Genomic DNA, 15,732 nt, shown 5'->3' on the forward strand with positions numbered 1-15,732 from the left:
AAGAGGTGACCTTGGGATTCTCCAGCCAGAAGGGAATATTTTGCCCTCGGGCATGTGTGCAGGGGTGTAGAAGTGTCCCCGCAGCTGGAAGGGGTGGGGGGAGCTGGTCCGAAGTGTGGAAGTTTGGGTGGAAGACAGGCTGAGGGGTGGTCTCTCTGGATGACCTATCCTTGCAGCTAGCGACGCGTCCGAGTGGGGTTCTCCAAGCCCACCAGTGCCTGCTGTGGTTGAAGGCTTATTGGTCACTGAGAAAGAACCACTGCTGGTCAGCACGGTGGTTGGAGGAATGGAGGGATATTTGCCCTGAAGTGGTCAGTGCTTCCTCAAAGCAGATAATTTTTTGGGTGGTGCCAGGATTGAACTCAGTGTCACTCAACCACTGAACCACTTCCCCAGCCCTATTTTGCATTTTATTTAGAGACAGGGTCTCCCTGAGTTGCTTAGCACCTTGCTTTAACTTTAAGTTTACTTCCTGGAAAGTTATAGACCACTTCAAAACCACTTTTGAAGTGAAAATGCCTCATTACATGTTGTAGAGTAGCTTCCGCCGTCACATAAATTAGTCATCAAACGAGCCAAACAAGCAGCAATTTATAATATAAACTCTAGAGTTGCACCGTGGAGGGTATCACTGAGACCGTGACAGCATTGGTTCTGTTTTTATGGCATATCAGCTAGGATTCTTGAAAGGCGCGGGTCTGACTTGGGGGGGGGGCTGATTTGGGGAGAATTTTGGTAGAGCTTTGCTGACCACCTGCTCCCAGGCTGCAGCTGCTGGTGATAAGTCTTGGAAGTGCCTGTGAGCCTGGTCTTGCGTGGCGCCACCTGGAGGGGGTTAGAGCCGGTACAAGAGAAAGGTCCCTGCTGAAGACCTGGCCCATTTCCTTCTTGTGGAAACCACAGTCAAAAGCTCTTTCCTGTTGTCCCTCCACCACATATGTTCTGTCTCCTGACCAGCCCAGGCCCTCCCACAGGTGGCCTCATGGCATGGCATGCACCCTTCTCCTGGGATCAGTAAAGGTAACACACTATCTTTTCAATGACAGTTATTTCCTGATCTCTTGGTCTTACCAGCCCTAAATAGTAATAAAACCTAAGGCTGGAGATACAGCTCAGTGGCAGAACACTTGTCTGGCATGGGCAAGACCCTGGGTTCCATCTCCAGCATCCACAAAAAAAGTATATACAGGGCTGGGGATGTGGCTTAAGCGGTAGCGCGCTCGCCTGGCATGCGTGAGGCCCGGGTTCAATCCTCAGCACCACATACAAACAAAGATGTTGTGTCTGCCGAAGACTAAAAAATAAATAGTAAAAAATTCTCTCTCTCTCTTTAAAATAAATTAAAAAAAAAGTATATACAATAATAATAAATAAAACCTGTATTAAACAATAATAAAACCTATTTTAAAACAGAGCCCCTGGATGATACATAATAGTCCCTAATGAATGCTGTTGTCCCCTCCTTTTGGTGGGTTATGATTTCTTTGGCCAATGGGACATTTGCAATATGATATAAGCAGAGGTGTGGAAGGTGCTTGCATGCAGATCCTTTCCTCTCCTGGCTTCCCCAAGATCACCCGATGAAGAAGTCCTCGCCAGGCCACTGGAGGATAAAACCATATGGACCTTGCATGCATAAGGCCCTGGGTTCAATCCCCAGGACCAAAAAAAAAAATCACATGGAGCAGGGACAGAAAAGTCATCCCACTCAAGTCCCCTAGCCCAGCCAGTCCCCAAACAACCTACCGGATGACAATTGACACAAGTGTGAACCCTGGAGAGATTAGCAGAAGAAATGGGTGTGGGGATGCATGCTTGTAATCACAGCAATTTGGGAGTCTAAGGCAGGAGGATTGCAAGTTTGAGGTCAATTTAGCAAGACCTTTTCTCAAAATAATTTTTTTTTAAAAGGACTGGGGATGTAGCTCAGTGGTAAAGCACCTCTCAATCCCCAGTACTGGGGGTGGGGGGAAAAAAATCACCCAACTGAGCGCAGCCCCATTTACTGACCCATGGAATTATGGAAGATAATAAAATGGTTGGTAGTTCAAACCAGAAAGTTTCAGGTTGTGACAGCCCAGAAAGTCTGGTGTGCAGCAAAGACCTGCTGGACAGGTGTCTTGTCAAGACACATTCTCAACATTCTTGAAAGCAGAACATCTTCCTGTTCCTAACACCACAGGAATTTGGAAGAAGTTCTTTCATTGATAGTCTATGATCCGGGAAGTGCAAGTGACCCTCCTTCCAGGAGTGAGGGAGTAGTAGGATCCCTCTCTCCACCAGAGCCAGCAGGGGCTACCAAATTGTGGGGACAGCATCTAGGTCTGAGGCAAACCCAATCCTGCAGCCTTGGGCAAGGAATAGAGCTAATAACAGTAGGGTAGTGGATGGAGAAGGAGCCAGATACCCCTGCAATGTTAGAGAGGGGGTATCAGGCCGGATCCCTGGAAAAGAAAGGGAGCACCCTTAAAAAGTCTAAGGAGGAAAAATAAAGGGTGATCCAGAATTAAGGAGAACAAAGGAGAAAGGGAGGGAATGGTGGCGCAGAGGAGCTGTGACAGTGGGCTAGCAGGCAGGAGCCCTCGCTGGAGAGGAGCACAGATGCTGGGGATCTATAGAGCTGGGGCAAGATGGATGTGGTGGATCTGAGAAGCAAACCATCACTCTCTAGCACAGAGTGAAGCATTTGTTTGTTTTTCAGAAGTCTATGTGGCCTCCAGTCAAATGTATGCATATCAAAGGATTTGTAACAAATGATAAAAAGGGCTGAACATTGGTGGTGGGGGCAGACAGGAAACCTGAATCCAAATCCTAGTCCTCTCGCTTCCCACCGATGACCCTGGACAAGTTACCTCACTTGCCAGCGCACCTCTAATGGAGAAAGAATATTCCACGTGTCTACCTGAAACAGCTGTTGATTGCCCAAAGCACTTTTCAAACGAGAAGTGCTGAAATAGACTTTGATGATTAAGGAGTTAGAGCGCAATCCTGATTCCTTAGTCTCTTCAACTGAATCCCTGCCCCACCTCGCGCAGACCCTCTTCAGTCCAAACAAAGGAGCTGACCTCGCTGTCCTCTTGGCCAATTACAGGCGCCCCAGTGAGAGGACCGAGTTCTGGTTGTGTCTCTGCCATCTAATTATATTACGCAGGGAGCCTGCTAAGCTGTTCCCTTTGGTATACTGGGGTTGAACGCGGATAAGGGGGCGTGGTGCGAAAGGGCTCTGTGGGCCTCAAAACACCGTGCTCCTTAGGCATCTAGAGCCGGGATGGCGAAATCAAAGCCCTTGCAGGAATAATGGAGCTGGAAAAGCAGCCCCCCGACCTGTGACTCGTTCTCCAAGGCTGCCGCCCCAGCCACAGAGTGGGAACTACATTTCCCGGCATCCCGCGCGCCTGGAAGGGCTGGTCGGCGCCACGAGATTGGGCTGTCCTGGAGGGAGCGGGGCTTCCGACCGGCACTTCCGCTGTTGCCAGGGGAAACAGCCGCAGCGAGGCGGAAGAAGCCGAGGGCCGGCTACCTGTGACCGGGTGGAGCGCGGGAAGTCTGGCGGCCATGGCGGCCTCGGGGCCCGGGAGTCGCAGTTGGTGCTTGTGTCCCGAGGTGCCATCCGCCACCTTCTTCACGGCGCTGCTCTCCCTGCTGGTGTCCGGGCCCCGCTTGTTCCTGCTGCAGCCGCCCCTGGCGCCCTCGGGCCTCTCTCTGCGGTCCGAGGCCCTGCGCAACTGGCAAGGTGAGCAGGGGCGGGGCCGGACCGGGCGCCGATCCCCGCTGCAGACTTCGCGCCTCAGGGGACTCCAGCCCCAGACCTCCCCGCCAGCCTGTCGCTGCCTCCGTGCGCGGCTTGTTGCTCCCACCTGGAGGTCCGGCCTCCAGCACGGCCTCCAGGACCGCCTCCCGCCTCCCCGTTTCACGCCTTCCCAAGCCTTATCTTCATTATCACCCTTTCCTACCCGAATTTGCTTCTTCCCGGTCGTCGCCAGACTGGCCGGGGCTCCAGACTCATTCCTTGATGACAAAGGTGGTTTTCTCTCCGTTCCCATTTCATACCCACACCCACGTCTGCCAAGGGCCAAAGCCCCACCGAAAAATTATCTCTTCCCCTTCATCGCGACACCTGAGCATTGTCTGTTGCCACTCTTACCAATGTCCTGTCCTCTGGAGGTTTGGAATGTCTTTTTTTTTGGGGGGGGGTTACCAGGGATTGATCCCAGGGGGGCTTTGCTACTGAGCCACATCCCCAGCCCTTTTTAATATTTTATTTAGAGACAGGAGACAGGATCTTGCTGAGTTGTTTAGGACCTCGCTAAGTTGTTGAGGAGCTCCTCCTGCTTCAAGCTACGGAGTTGCTGGGCATGCTCCACCGCACGCCTGGCCTGGAATGGCTTCTGCGTAGTTTATATCGCAGTCCTGACTCCCAAAGCCCAGAGCTTGGGCGGGGGTGGCTGCTTCTGCATTTGGGGAGGTGTTTTTTTTTTTTTTTTTTCCATGGGGGAGAGTAATTTTGCAGACCAACTAAGTATAAACATCCATTCATAAAGACATTCCTAGTCTCCCCTTCTTCCTCCTTTTCTGGGAAGGAATAGAAGAAATTTGTATGGCTCTTGTTGTTTTGCAATGTACACTCCCATGCGTTAATCTCATTTAATCCTCAGCGATTCTATGACATAGGCCATATTAAACTGACCATTATTTAGATGAGATTGAAGCCTAGTGCAAAGAATCAGAGCTGTTAAAAGTCATAAGACTGAGATAGGAACCTAGCTTTTTGTTTTTATGGGATGATAGTTTGGAAATAGAGCCTTGGGATACATCGTTCCCAAATCATATAGTTGCTTCTAGAATCTTTTCACATTTATACTTGGAATTTCAGTTTCGGAAGTACTCAACAAATAATGAAGTACTCTTCAGATAATGAAGCCTTCTGGAGACGGCCTGACAGGTATATGGTTCCATAGCCTGCTTCCCTGCTCAAATCTGAAGCTGTTCCCTGCACCCTCCACCCCAGATACACATGGCACCTCCTCAGATAGAAGCAAAAAGCTAGCCCCCACCTTTTTTTTAGTTCACAGCTTCCCAGTTGTGGGGTTCATGGCATAGGATCATCAGTCATACAAGGGACCTTTGAAGGCCTCCAGTCGAACCTGTTACTTTGCAATGAGGAAACTAAAGCCTCGAGATTGACTAGCTCAAACAGCTTGGTTGTGATAGAACCAAGATTCCACTGAAGGTCTTAGGACTCCCAAGTCACTGTCACTTCAGCTTATGTGTGGGCCTGCAGTGGTGTAAAATACATTAGAGATAACCATGTTTAGAAAAACAAGCATGATTCTTTGCTGTCTTATTGCACATAAACCATTATTCTACCTGTAAGGCTTTCAAGGAAGATGTCTGATTTCTATATTATTAATGCTAGCTTTATAATCCTTATAGCTGCAAAATAATTCATGGTCCCTTTTTTCTTCCTCTGAACAGCCACTATGGAAGGAGAGGTCAGGATTACAGCTGAGGAGACTGGCACACAGAGTGTTAAGTGACACCCACTCAATCACCCTGAAGCTGTTACAATTAATTAACCCTCAAACTGCCCAGTGAGGTAGGTCAGTATTAAAAATCTAAAAAAGGATTATAAAGCATTTAAAATTCAGAGACTACTCCATGACAAAAAAGTATTTTTTTCACACATGGAAGTTGGTTTCCGACCTTCTCCAGGTCTGGGAAGAGCAGGGTTTAGACATTCATGCCTCTACTCTGAGTCTTGGGTCCTCCGTTGTTGTCCCCACTGCTTATCACTGCTTTTCAGTGGCTCTCTGGGGCTTACTTTCCCTTTCTTAGATGGCTTATCACCTGGCTTTCTCACCTGCGGGCCTCTAACTCCGGTCCCTTTTCAGTTTACAGGTTGGTGACCTACATCTTTGTCTATGAGAACCCAGTCTCCCTGCTCTGCGGTGCTGTCATCATCTGGCGCTTTGCTGGCAATTTTGAGAGAACTGTGGGCACCGTCCGCCACTGCTTCTTCACCTTGATCTTCGCCATCTTCTCCGCGATCATCTTCCTGTCATTTGAAGCTGTGTCGTCACTATCAAAGCTGGGGGAAGTGGAGGATGCCAGAGGTTTCACCCCAGTGGCCTTTGCCATGCTGGGAGTCACCTCTGTCCGCTCTCGGATGAGGCGGGCCCTGGTGTTTGGTGTGGTGGTGCCCTCTGTGCTGGTGCCCTGGCTCCTGCTGGCTGCCTCTTGGCTCATCCCCCAGACCTCCTTCCTGAGCAACGTCTGTGGCCTTCTGGTCGGGCTGGCGTGTATCCTTCTAGAAGGGAATTCAGAAAGATGCCAGCCAAGGGGGAACCTGGGGGGGCAGGTAGATAGTCTTGGGCTCAGACATAGGCAGCCTAGGCTCTGGCTGCAGCTTTGAGATCCCTGGAGCCTTGTGCTGGTCACTTCCTCTGTCCAGCCCAGGATTTCCTCACACAGTCATCTCCTTGTGCCAGCTTAGCCTAGCCCTGCCAGTTGACAAAATATACTAAATTTGAGGGGTTTTTTCCTTGTAAACTTAGGTATAAACCTACATTTGATCAGTTATCATAAGAGTGTTCATTGGAAGAATCTGAGATACCCAAAAGCTGGAGATATTCATGAAAGGGACAGGAAACATTTGGTTTGTGATTATTTTTGCGTTTCTGAGAATCAAACCCAAACCCCAAGGCCCCACACATGCTGAGCAAGGACTCAACCACTGAGCTACACCCTTAGCTTCAGATTTCTTTTTGTTACTGTTTTTGTTTGGCTTGATCTTTTTCTCAGGAAAAAAAAAAAGAAGGAAGGAAGGAGACTTTCACTGTAAGCATAGTTAAAACTTAGAATAAGCTTTCCAGCTTCTATATTTTGGCAATCAAGTGAAAGAAATCTATACTACAAAGTGGAGTTTCTTTTATAAACATCAAAATTAGTGGGGTTGGAAAAGAAAATTGGGGTTAGACAAGATATAAAATCTCTCATGATTCTGTGTACTAATAAGAGAGGTTATGTATAAGTATTGGTAAGTGAAAGCTCTTATTTTTTAATTTCATTGATTTTAAACTCATCCTCTAATATAAAAATGGAAATGATGTAAACTCTCCTACAAATACTACTTTAGCTACATTACACAAGTTTTTTTTTTTAATATTTATTTTTTAGAAGTAGTTGAGCACAATACCTTTATTTTATTTATTTTTATGTGGTACTGAGGATCGAACCCAGGGCCTCGCACATGCTAGACAAGCGCTCTACCGCTGAGCCACAGTTTTGATATACTGTGTTTTCATTACCACTCAGTTGAAAATAGAATTTTCTTTGGAATTTCTTCTTTGATCCATGGGTAATTTATAAATGAGTTGCTTAATTCAAAATATCAGTGGTTTTTCCAAACTTCTTTTTGTTATTTTCTAACTTAATTTCATGTAGGTACAGAACATTCTTTGTATGATTCTGACCCAACGTTTGGTATGTTGGTGACTATTCTTGAAAAGAACATGGGTTCTGCGGCTGGTAGACATGGTAGTCTGTGTCTCTCAGGTTGAGGTCTTGCTTTCATTTACATCTTCTGTATTCTTGTACTAAACCTACAACTCTTAACTGTGGGTTTTTCCATTTTTGCCTTCCAGTTGTTTTGTGCATTTTGAAACTCTGCTTTGGATGAATATACATTCAGAATTATATGTTATCTTAATAATTGATCCTTTATCATGAGGAAATTGACTCCTTTTATCTCTGGTCATATTCTTTATCCTAAAGTCTGTGTTGTCTTATATCAATGTAGTTATTCCAGCTGTTTTACTATTAGGGTTCATGTAGTGTATTTCCTTCCTTCCTTCCTTCCTTCCTTCCTTCCTTCCTTCCTTCCTTCCTTCCTTCCTTCCTTCCTTCCTTTTTAAAATGCCTGTGTACTAGGCGTGATATCACAACCTATAATCTCAGCTACTTGGCTGAGGCAGGAGGATCATGAGTTCCAGGACAGCCTGGGCAACTTAAAAAGGGCTAAAGATGTAGCTCCTTGGTGGAGAACTTGCCTAGCATGTGTGAGGCCCTGGGTTCAATCCACAGTGCTGGAAAAAAAATTGTCTTCATATTTAAATCCTATTTCCTATGTGTAGCATGTTGGTTCTCCAGTCTGACAATCTCTGATTTCAAACAATATGTTTAGCTCATTTACATTTGGTGTAATTATTGGTATGGTCAAGTTTAAGGCTACCAGCTTGCCATTTGTTCCATACTTTCCCCCTCTTCTTGCCTTTAATTGCATATTTTTCTAATTATAGAATTTAATCTTCTTTCCTTGTTAACTGTACCTTTGTTTAATTTTTTTTTAGTGGTTACATACAGTATATATTTTATCATAAACAACTTTGAAGTATCGTGCCACTCCATACACAGTGTAAGACCTTATACAAATACAACATTATATTTTCCTTGCCTTCTTTTCATCCTCTGTTTTTGTTGTCATGTTTTATTTCACATGTGTTCTAAACCTCACAGTACATTGCTATGACTTTAAATAGTTAAATTGTTTATATTTTTAATTAAAAAAGCCATCAAACATTGACCCACATATTTATTGTTTCTAGTTCCCCTTTAATGTGGATCCAAGTTTCCATCTGCTATCATCTTCCTGTGGCCTAAAGGAACTTCCTTTGACATTTCTGTTGGTGACAAGTTCTGTCAGCTTTTGATGTCTAAAAATGCTTTCATTTGCTGCATACAGGATTCCAGCCTTTTCTGGTCTCCTGAGACTCCTCTTTTACTTTTAAAGATGTCATTGCATTATTGTCTGACTTGTTTTCTCCTTTTTTTGGTGGTGGTGCTGGGATTAAACCCAGGGTTGTACATACTGAACCATATCCCCAAACCCCAGCCTTTTTACTTTTCATTTTAAGACAGGGTCTCCCTAAATTGCTCAGGCCAGCTTTGAGTTTGCTATTATCCTGCCTCAGCCTCCTGAGTGCTGAAATCTCAGGCGTGGGCCTCTTCGCCCAGCAGGCTTTTTCTGTTTCTGATAAGAAATTGGTGCGTCATTTTCATTGTTCCCTTTGTGTGATAGTCCTTTTCTTTCTGGCTGATTTCACTTTATCTTTTCATTTTATCTTTATCAGTAGTTTTCAGCTATTCCTTTTTTAATATTAACATGTATTAATCATACATATCAATGGCCTCAGTGTGACAGTCCCACACACGCACACGGCATGCACTGAAAATCCAACCTCCCTTTTCCCATCTTCCCTCAAACCTCCAGACACTCTCTTGGATTTTCTAGGAGTGTTCTACCACTGAACCTCGTCCCCCAGCCTTTTTTATTTTGAGACAGGGTCTCATTAAGTTGCCTAGACTGGCTTTGAACTTGGTAATCCTCCTGCCTCAGCCTCCCTGGTCACTGGGTGCCGCAGTCTGGCTGGGCACAATCAGAAGCCACTTGTCAAAAGAAACTAACTTTATTTTTAGAACCACACACGCCAAACAAAACAGCCTCTCAGGAAAAATCCTCAGAGCCTCAACTGCCACCACCGGCTTTCCACAAGCCTCTCTCTCCCACACAAGCTTCTCTCCCACACAAGCTTCTCCTGCTCTTGAGGCCGATTGGCTGGGTCACGTGGGCGGAGCCAAAAAAGTCCCCCAATGAGCAGCTCCGAGGTCTGAAAGGGCAGGGAAACAGCCCAATGAGCATCACCGCAGAGGAGCCAATCAGCTAGATGTTGCTGGGGCCGCTGTGAGCCAATCATCAGCCGGCAGCTGGAAGTTTGCTGGGGCCCCTTGGGCTGTGGCTCTCAACAACTGGAATCACAGGCATGGCTGCTGCGCTTGGCCCTCCCAGCTTTTTTTTTTTGAAAGAATTTTTTTAATATTTATTTTTAGTTCTCAGCGGACACAACATCTTTGTTTGTATGTGGTGCTAAGGATCCAACCGGGCCGCACGCATACCAGGGGAGCGCGCTACCACGTGAGCCACATCCCCAGCCCCCTCCCAGCTATTTAATTCATGATGTAGCCTCAGGAGGATGCATCATTGTGTTTTTTCTCCTTGTGGCTCATTGATCTTGAATCTGAGAAGAATTTTCTTGGATCTATGACAGAATTTTCATCAAGTCTGGAAAAAAAATTATTGTTTTTTGAAAATTTTTCTCATCCTCTTTCTCCTAACAGTTAAACATGGTTAAGTACTTGCTGTGCTCAGGGTCAGCAAGGCTTCTGTCCCCCCGCCCCTTTTTTTTTTCCCCCAAGCTTTTCTCTCTTTACACTTCAGCTAGGCTAGGTTCCGATGCCGTGCCTTCAGGGTCAGTGCACTCTGTCGTGTCTGACCTGTGGAAAACCTGTTCCACTGTGTGTTTCCTTCTCACATGGATTTCAGTTTGAAAGTCTCATCTGATTCTGTTATCTAGTTTTTTGTTTCTGTATTGAGATTCTTCATGGGTTTCTTTATTATGTATTCTTAAATACTCATGTATCTATAATAACTTTTCCGATCAGTGTCTGGCAGTAGCACTGTCTCTGCCCCTTCTGAATCTGGTTGTTTCTCTTGATTCTTCCCCTGACTTTGAACCCTATCCCATGCTGCTTTACATGTCTGGCAGTTTTTATTTTAAATTAGACCTTCAGAAGCTAAATACTGAAGGCTGGATTTCATTGTTGTTCTGGGTTTTGTTCATGACAGGTGGTGAGTTTATGAAGTTTTTGTTCATGAAAATTGCTAGAAACCTGAAGTTTATAAGCTCCTGTAGGGAAATTACAGGGTATCCTTTATTCAGCGAGTCGCTGTGCCTTTGTTTAAGGCGCTGTCTTTTTGAAAGTCTCCTCTGAATGTCCCGGGTGTTCTGCGAGGTCTCTGTACTCTGTCCAGTTGACCTTGAGCATGTCCCTGCCTTGTCCAGCTCCAGGAATTGTTAGCCTGAGGCCTTCCGTTATCATTCCCCAGCGGCAGCCCTTGCTTGGCTTGAGGAGTCTCGCCTTGTGCGCCTTCATGTTCAGCCCAGATTCAGGGGACTCCTGTGCCGATTTCTGGAGCCCTCCTCGCCCTTACCCTGACCTGCCATTTCCAGCTGCTTCATCCTCCCAAACTCATAGCCTCCTTTGTGGCCCAGAGCAGTCGTTGTGTCTGTGCTGCAGCTGGGAAGCACCTCTGGACAGGAAGCCTGAGGCCTGGCTCCTGTTGCTTACCTCCTCTTACATCCCAGGCTAGCAGCATCCTCCAGAGGGTGGAAGCCGTTGTTCGAGGTGTAGGTCCTAGACGGCAGCAGTGCGTAATGGGAGGCCGGGTAGATTGCTTCATCTGAGTCAGAAGCAGAACTGAATCTTGAGATGGTTCTGAAGCCAGCAGCCACGACAGCTTTGCTCTCTTTGGTTATCACTTGCCATCAGCACTTGGGTACGCGTCCTTCCTGGAGGGACGGAGAAACGCACAGCAGCGTTTTTAGTTGTCCCAATAAGTAGGGGGTTGGCCAGTGACTAGGATTCTAAACGTCCTCTGAAGAGTGAGGGGCTGGAGATACAGCTCAGGTGGTAGAGTGCCCGCCGTGCATGCACACGGGCCTGGGTTCAGTCCCTAGCACCACAAACAAATAAATAAGGGCTGAGTCTTTGTGGCTGTGTAGGCAGAGGTCCTGACACAGACCAGATGACAAGGACATTCTCGGGTCACTTGGAATGGTAACAGCGTATGGAGTTAATGCTGCTAAAGAGGCTCATAGAAGCACACATTAAAGCAGGCTGCCCCCCTGTTTAGGGCAAGGTGTCATCCCTCTGAGGAATATTAGGACAGCCCTATGGCTCCTGCCATCACAAGGACAGGTGGTGCTGGCTTATGACCGTGACGGCCTTGGTGAGAAAGCTCAGGACGGGGGGGCGGGCTGGCAAAGGGAGGGCGAAGCATTAACTCCCAGACTCTGAGAGCAGCCGGGACTGTGTCCCAGGCCACGTTCCCAGCAGCCCTGTCGCCTCCCTGTGCCTCCTCCGCTCTGCTCTCTTAACCTGCCCTCCCAGATGGTGTCACCTACTGCCACTCCATCGACCTCTCGGAGCGAGTGGCGCTGAAGCTCGACCAGAAGTTCCCCTTCAGCCTCATGAGGAGGGTCTCCGTGTTCAAGTACGTCTCCGGGTCTTCAGCCGAGAGAAGGGCTGCCCAGAGCCGGAGGTCAGTTACAGCACATGTCCCCCTGGCTCCTGCAACCCCTCCAAGGCCAGCGTGGCCCAAGGGGAGTGCAGGGATGCGATCAGCCTGGGAATGGGTGCGCACCCAGGGGCCAGGGGCGCAGCCCAGCGCGCCTGCCTCCCCCGCGTGACGCCCAGGGAAATAGAAGAAAATGGGCTCAAAGACCCGAGTGCTCTGGCTGCTGCCCCACCGTCTGGAGAAGGGAGTGGCTTCTGAGGACACTTGCCCATAGTCCTGAGTGATATGTAGAGAGATCAGGTGTGAGCGCCCCCAGCCAGTGTGACATGTTTTTGCACTCAGCAGGTCACATTGAGCTATGGCGTGTGGCCCAGATGAGGTAGGGACAGCCCGCACAGCCGACGGGGTTCTGAGGACAGACTCAGCCTGGGGTCTGGAGGGTTGTCCTTGACCACCAGCAAGAGCAGGTGAGGCTGCTGTCCCAGGCCAGCCCGTGCGTTCTCTGGGGAAGCCAGGCAGGCCACCCACTCCTGGGGCTGCTTCGTTGTCACAGAGGAGGCCACAGAGCGCATGTGGGTTCCCGTGTCTCCAGTCCACACCCAGGTCTCCTCCCACCCCTTTCCCCTGTTCACACTGCCCTGCCCCTTGGATTCTTCGTGGTCTTGTCCCTGCTGAGACTCCACAGCAGAGGACTTGACCTCTCCTGCTGTGGTCCCCCTGAGACAAGGAACTTTCTAGGAAGCCGAATGCTCTGTCGGTGACCCACATCCCCTCCTCGCTGCCTGGATGCGGGTCTAGTTGAATTGGAAGCTGCTCCTTGGGGTTCGTTCCAGGAGGTGGCCCCAGCCTGTGCTGGCCCTGGCAGGAAGGGATGGACACCAGGAGAGAGAGAAGCACAAACCTGCCTTTTTGCTTTGGGCACATAATCCCTGGCATCTGACTCAGGGAGAGACTTTATAGAATGAGCAAGTCCCAGTGACTTGGGAGGCTGAGGGAAGAGGATCTCAAGTCCACCGGCAGCCTTGGCGATTTAGTGAGACTCTCACCAACTTAGTAAGATCCGTCTCAAAATAAAAAGAGCTGGGCATGTGACTCGGTGGTAAATTGCCCTTCCGAGGAAGGTCCTTTTTATTTTACTGGGGATTGAACTCAAGGGTACTGACCATTTAGCCACACCCCCAGCCCTATTTTGTATTTTATTTAGAGACAGAGTCTCACTGAGTTGCTTAGGGCCTTGCTTTTGCTGAGGCTGGTTTGAACTCGCAATCTTCCTGCCTCAGCCTCCGAACCTCTGGGATGACAGGTGTGTGCCACTGCGCCCAGCCTCCCATAAGACTCTTGAGAGGGCTTTAGGGTTTAGGGTGCCAACTCCACCCAGGGAGGGACTCCCTTCTGTAATAGCTTACACTGGTCACCAACCACAACTCATGCCCGTGGAGGACGGCTCATGACACTGTGCATCCCTAGTGCCAGGTCTGATCCTGCTCCAGTATGACAGGCAGACAGGACAGGGAGAGGTTGTGGCCCTTTCTGTTCCTCACATGACTGGGGTGCGGTCTTCATTGCCAGGGCCTGCTGCAGACGCCCAGAACAGAACGTGTCCCAGGCAGCCCAACAGTGGGTCATAGGCGGCAGCGTGACGGCGTGCGTTTGGTGGTGAGGCAGCCATTTGGGGCAGCTTTGTCTCCCTGGCTGCTCTGGAGGAATTTGTTTCTCACTTTGTTTCTGTTTTTCATTGTTGTTTTGTTTGTTTGTTTTCTTTTGTGGTGACGGGGATGGAGTCCAGGGCCTCACCCTAGGCCAGCATCTACCACAGGGCCACGTCCCCAGCCCCAAGAATTGTTTAATTTCTTAATGTCATGTGAAGGGGGACATGAAGTGTCCTGTACCTGAACTCAGGCAGCTGGTCTGCGGTGGGGTCTGTGACCTCAGCACACTCATTGTTAGAGGGGTTCCTGCCGCCTGAGGGCCCAGGTAGGAGATTGACAGCAGGTGGCCTGGGCCTGGGCCCTGTGCTCCCTCGGAGGCCACACGGTGGCGCTGCGCTCTGGGTGGAATTGCTGTGGGCTGTGACCTGGCCAGTCAGTCCCTCTACTGGTGGATGAGCCGCTGCGAGGAGGCCCCCCCTCAAGCTCCATCTCCCTTCAAGCTGCTGCTCGCTGTTCGGGCCTCTGTTCTCTGAGATCAGCCCTTTTCCTCACTTGGTCCCCAAAGGTAGCCTCAGAAAATGACCAGAGCGTGGTGTGTGCCGAGCAGGATGGCGGCCCTGCCCTGCCCTCTGGAGTGGCCAGGTGGGCCTTGTCACTGCTGGCTGAACGACCTTCCCTCTCTTCTTCCTTTCCAGGCTGAACCCTGTGCCTGGCTCCTACCCCACACAGAGCTGCCATCCTCATCTGTCTCCAAACCACCCTGTCACCCAGATGCAGCATGCCAGCGGCCAGAAACTGGCCTCCTGGCCAACCGTCCCTGGGCACATGCCCAGCCTGCCCCCATACCAGCCCACCTCCGGCCTGTGTTATGTGCAGAACCACTTTGGCCCGAACCCTAACTCCTCCAGCGTCTACCCGGCTTCTGTGGGGACCTCCATGGGGGTCCAGCCCCCTGCCCCCGTCAGCTGCCCTGGCACAGTGTATTCTGGGACCCTGGGCACCCCAGGGGCTGCAGGCTCCAAGGAGTCCTCCAGGGTTACCATGCCCTGAGAGAACATTAAGGGAAGTCACCTCACGTCTCGGCCTTCCGAGGAAGGTCCTGTCAGCTGATTTTCTTGACAAAAACTTATTTATTGAATACCTCCTGTGCCAGGCCGTGTCGAGTACCTTGATACATGTCCGTTTCCGCCCCCTTTGTGCTCCCATCGGCTCTGTGAAGTAGTTTACACAGAACTGAGACACTCTGTGACATCATGGGATCTTGTGGCCCTGGTGGCCCAGCTGGAGTTCCTCACTCATGGCTCAGGGCTCCTCCCAGAGGACGTGGGAGGGAAGGGCAGCTGTCGGGCTGCTGATGGCTCTCCAGTGCCACCTTCCTCCCTGTGTCTTCTCTGCACACGCTCTGTCCCCTGCAGTGTCCCTGTGTCTGTGCTGGGCAGCCCCCAGGCCTCTGTAGTAAATCTCCCCCAGTCATCTGCACCCAGCTGCGGTGACCTGTGTCGTGTCCTTGACCTTTGTATAAAGAACCAGCCTCCAACCTGCCCATGGCGTGTGGCTTCTTTGATCTGGCTGGGGAGGTGACATGGGGATTGGGGCCATGGCAAAGAGGGAGAGGGACCAGGGTTGGGTCAGACCAACAACCATGCCCAGTAGGTCAGGAGTGGGGTCCCAGGGGAGTGAGGGGCAGAGGTGTGGGGAGACCTGGAAGAGTGAGGCGGACGGTTGGGCAACCAGCCCTGGGCAGCCGCAGGGCACCTCCCTGCTCCCAGGAAGGAGGAGGTGTGGCCAGAGCTTGGGAGTGGGGACCACGAGGAGAAGGGCTGCCAACAGGACCACAGACCCCTCAGTGGCACAGACACTGGCAGCGATGCCACTGGAGAAGCACCCAGCCTCTCTGCGTGTTTGCCAGTCGGCCGTCCGTGTCTCCCGTTGGCCAGGTTAACCCGGAGC

At 49.8% G+C, this 15,732-nt stretch overlaps 1 protein-coding gene across 5 annotated transcripts; it reads left to right on the plus strand.

Annotated features, from left to right (window-relative positions):
• Window positions 1–3,467: 3,467 nt before the first annotated feature.
• Rhbdd2 (rhomboid domain containing 2) lies at window positions 3,468–15,323 on the plus strand. 5 transcript variants are annotated; one of them, XM_015491441.2, is made up of 6 exons: window positions 3,595–3,733; window positions 4,874–4,942; window positions 5,892–6,299; window positions 12,007–12,157; window positions 13,703–13,789; window positions 14,478–15,323. In XM_015491441.2, the coding sequence occupies exons 2-6, from the start codon at window positions 4,915–4,917 to the stop codon at window positions 14,830–14,832; spliced, it is 1,029 nt and encodes a 342-aa protein (XP_015346927.1). In that variant the 5' UTR covers window positions 3,595–3,733; window positions 4,874–4,914; the 3' UTR covers window positions 14,833–15,323. The 5 variants fall into 5 exon arrangements, with proteins under 5 accessions (XP_015346925.1, XP_048645909.1, XP_015346926.1 ...); XM_048789954.1 differs by having other exon boundaries at window positions 3,601–3,733; window positions 5,899–6,299; XM_015491439.2 differs by lacking the exon at window positions 4,874–4,942 and having other exon boundaries at window positions 3,468–3,733.
• Window positions 15,324–15,732: the final 409 nt, after the last annotated feature.

The sequence above is a fragment of the Marmota marmota genome, unplaced genomic scaffold, assembly GCF_001458135.2.
Source record: "Marmota marmota marmota unplaced genomic scaffold, marMar, whole genome shotgun sequence".
NCBI lineage: Eukaryota > Metazoa > Chordata > Mammalia > Rodentia > Sciuridae > Marmota > Marmota marmota.

Coding starts and splice junctions, on each gene's coding strand:
- Rhbdd2 (XM_015491439.2), top strand. CDS start 3,556: ATGGCGGCCTCGGGGCCCGGGAGTCGCAGTTGGTGCTTGTGTCCCGAG. Junction 3,734..5,891: donor GGCCCTGCGCAACTGGCAAG/GTGAGCAGGGGC, acceptor GTCCCTTTTCAG/TTTACAGGTTGGTGACCTAC. Junction 6,300..12,006: donor CCTTCTGGTCGGGCTGGCGT/GTATCCTTCTAG, acceptor CTGCCCTCCCAG/ATGGTGTCACCTACTGCCAC.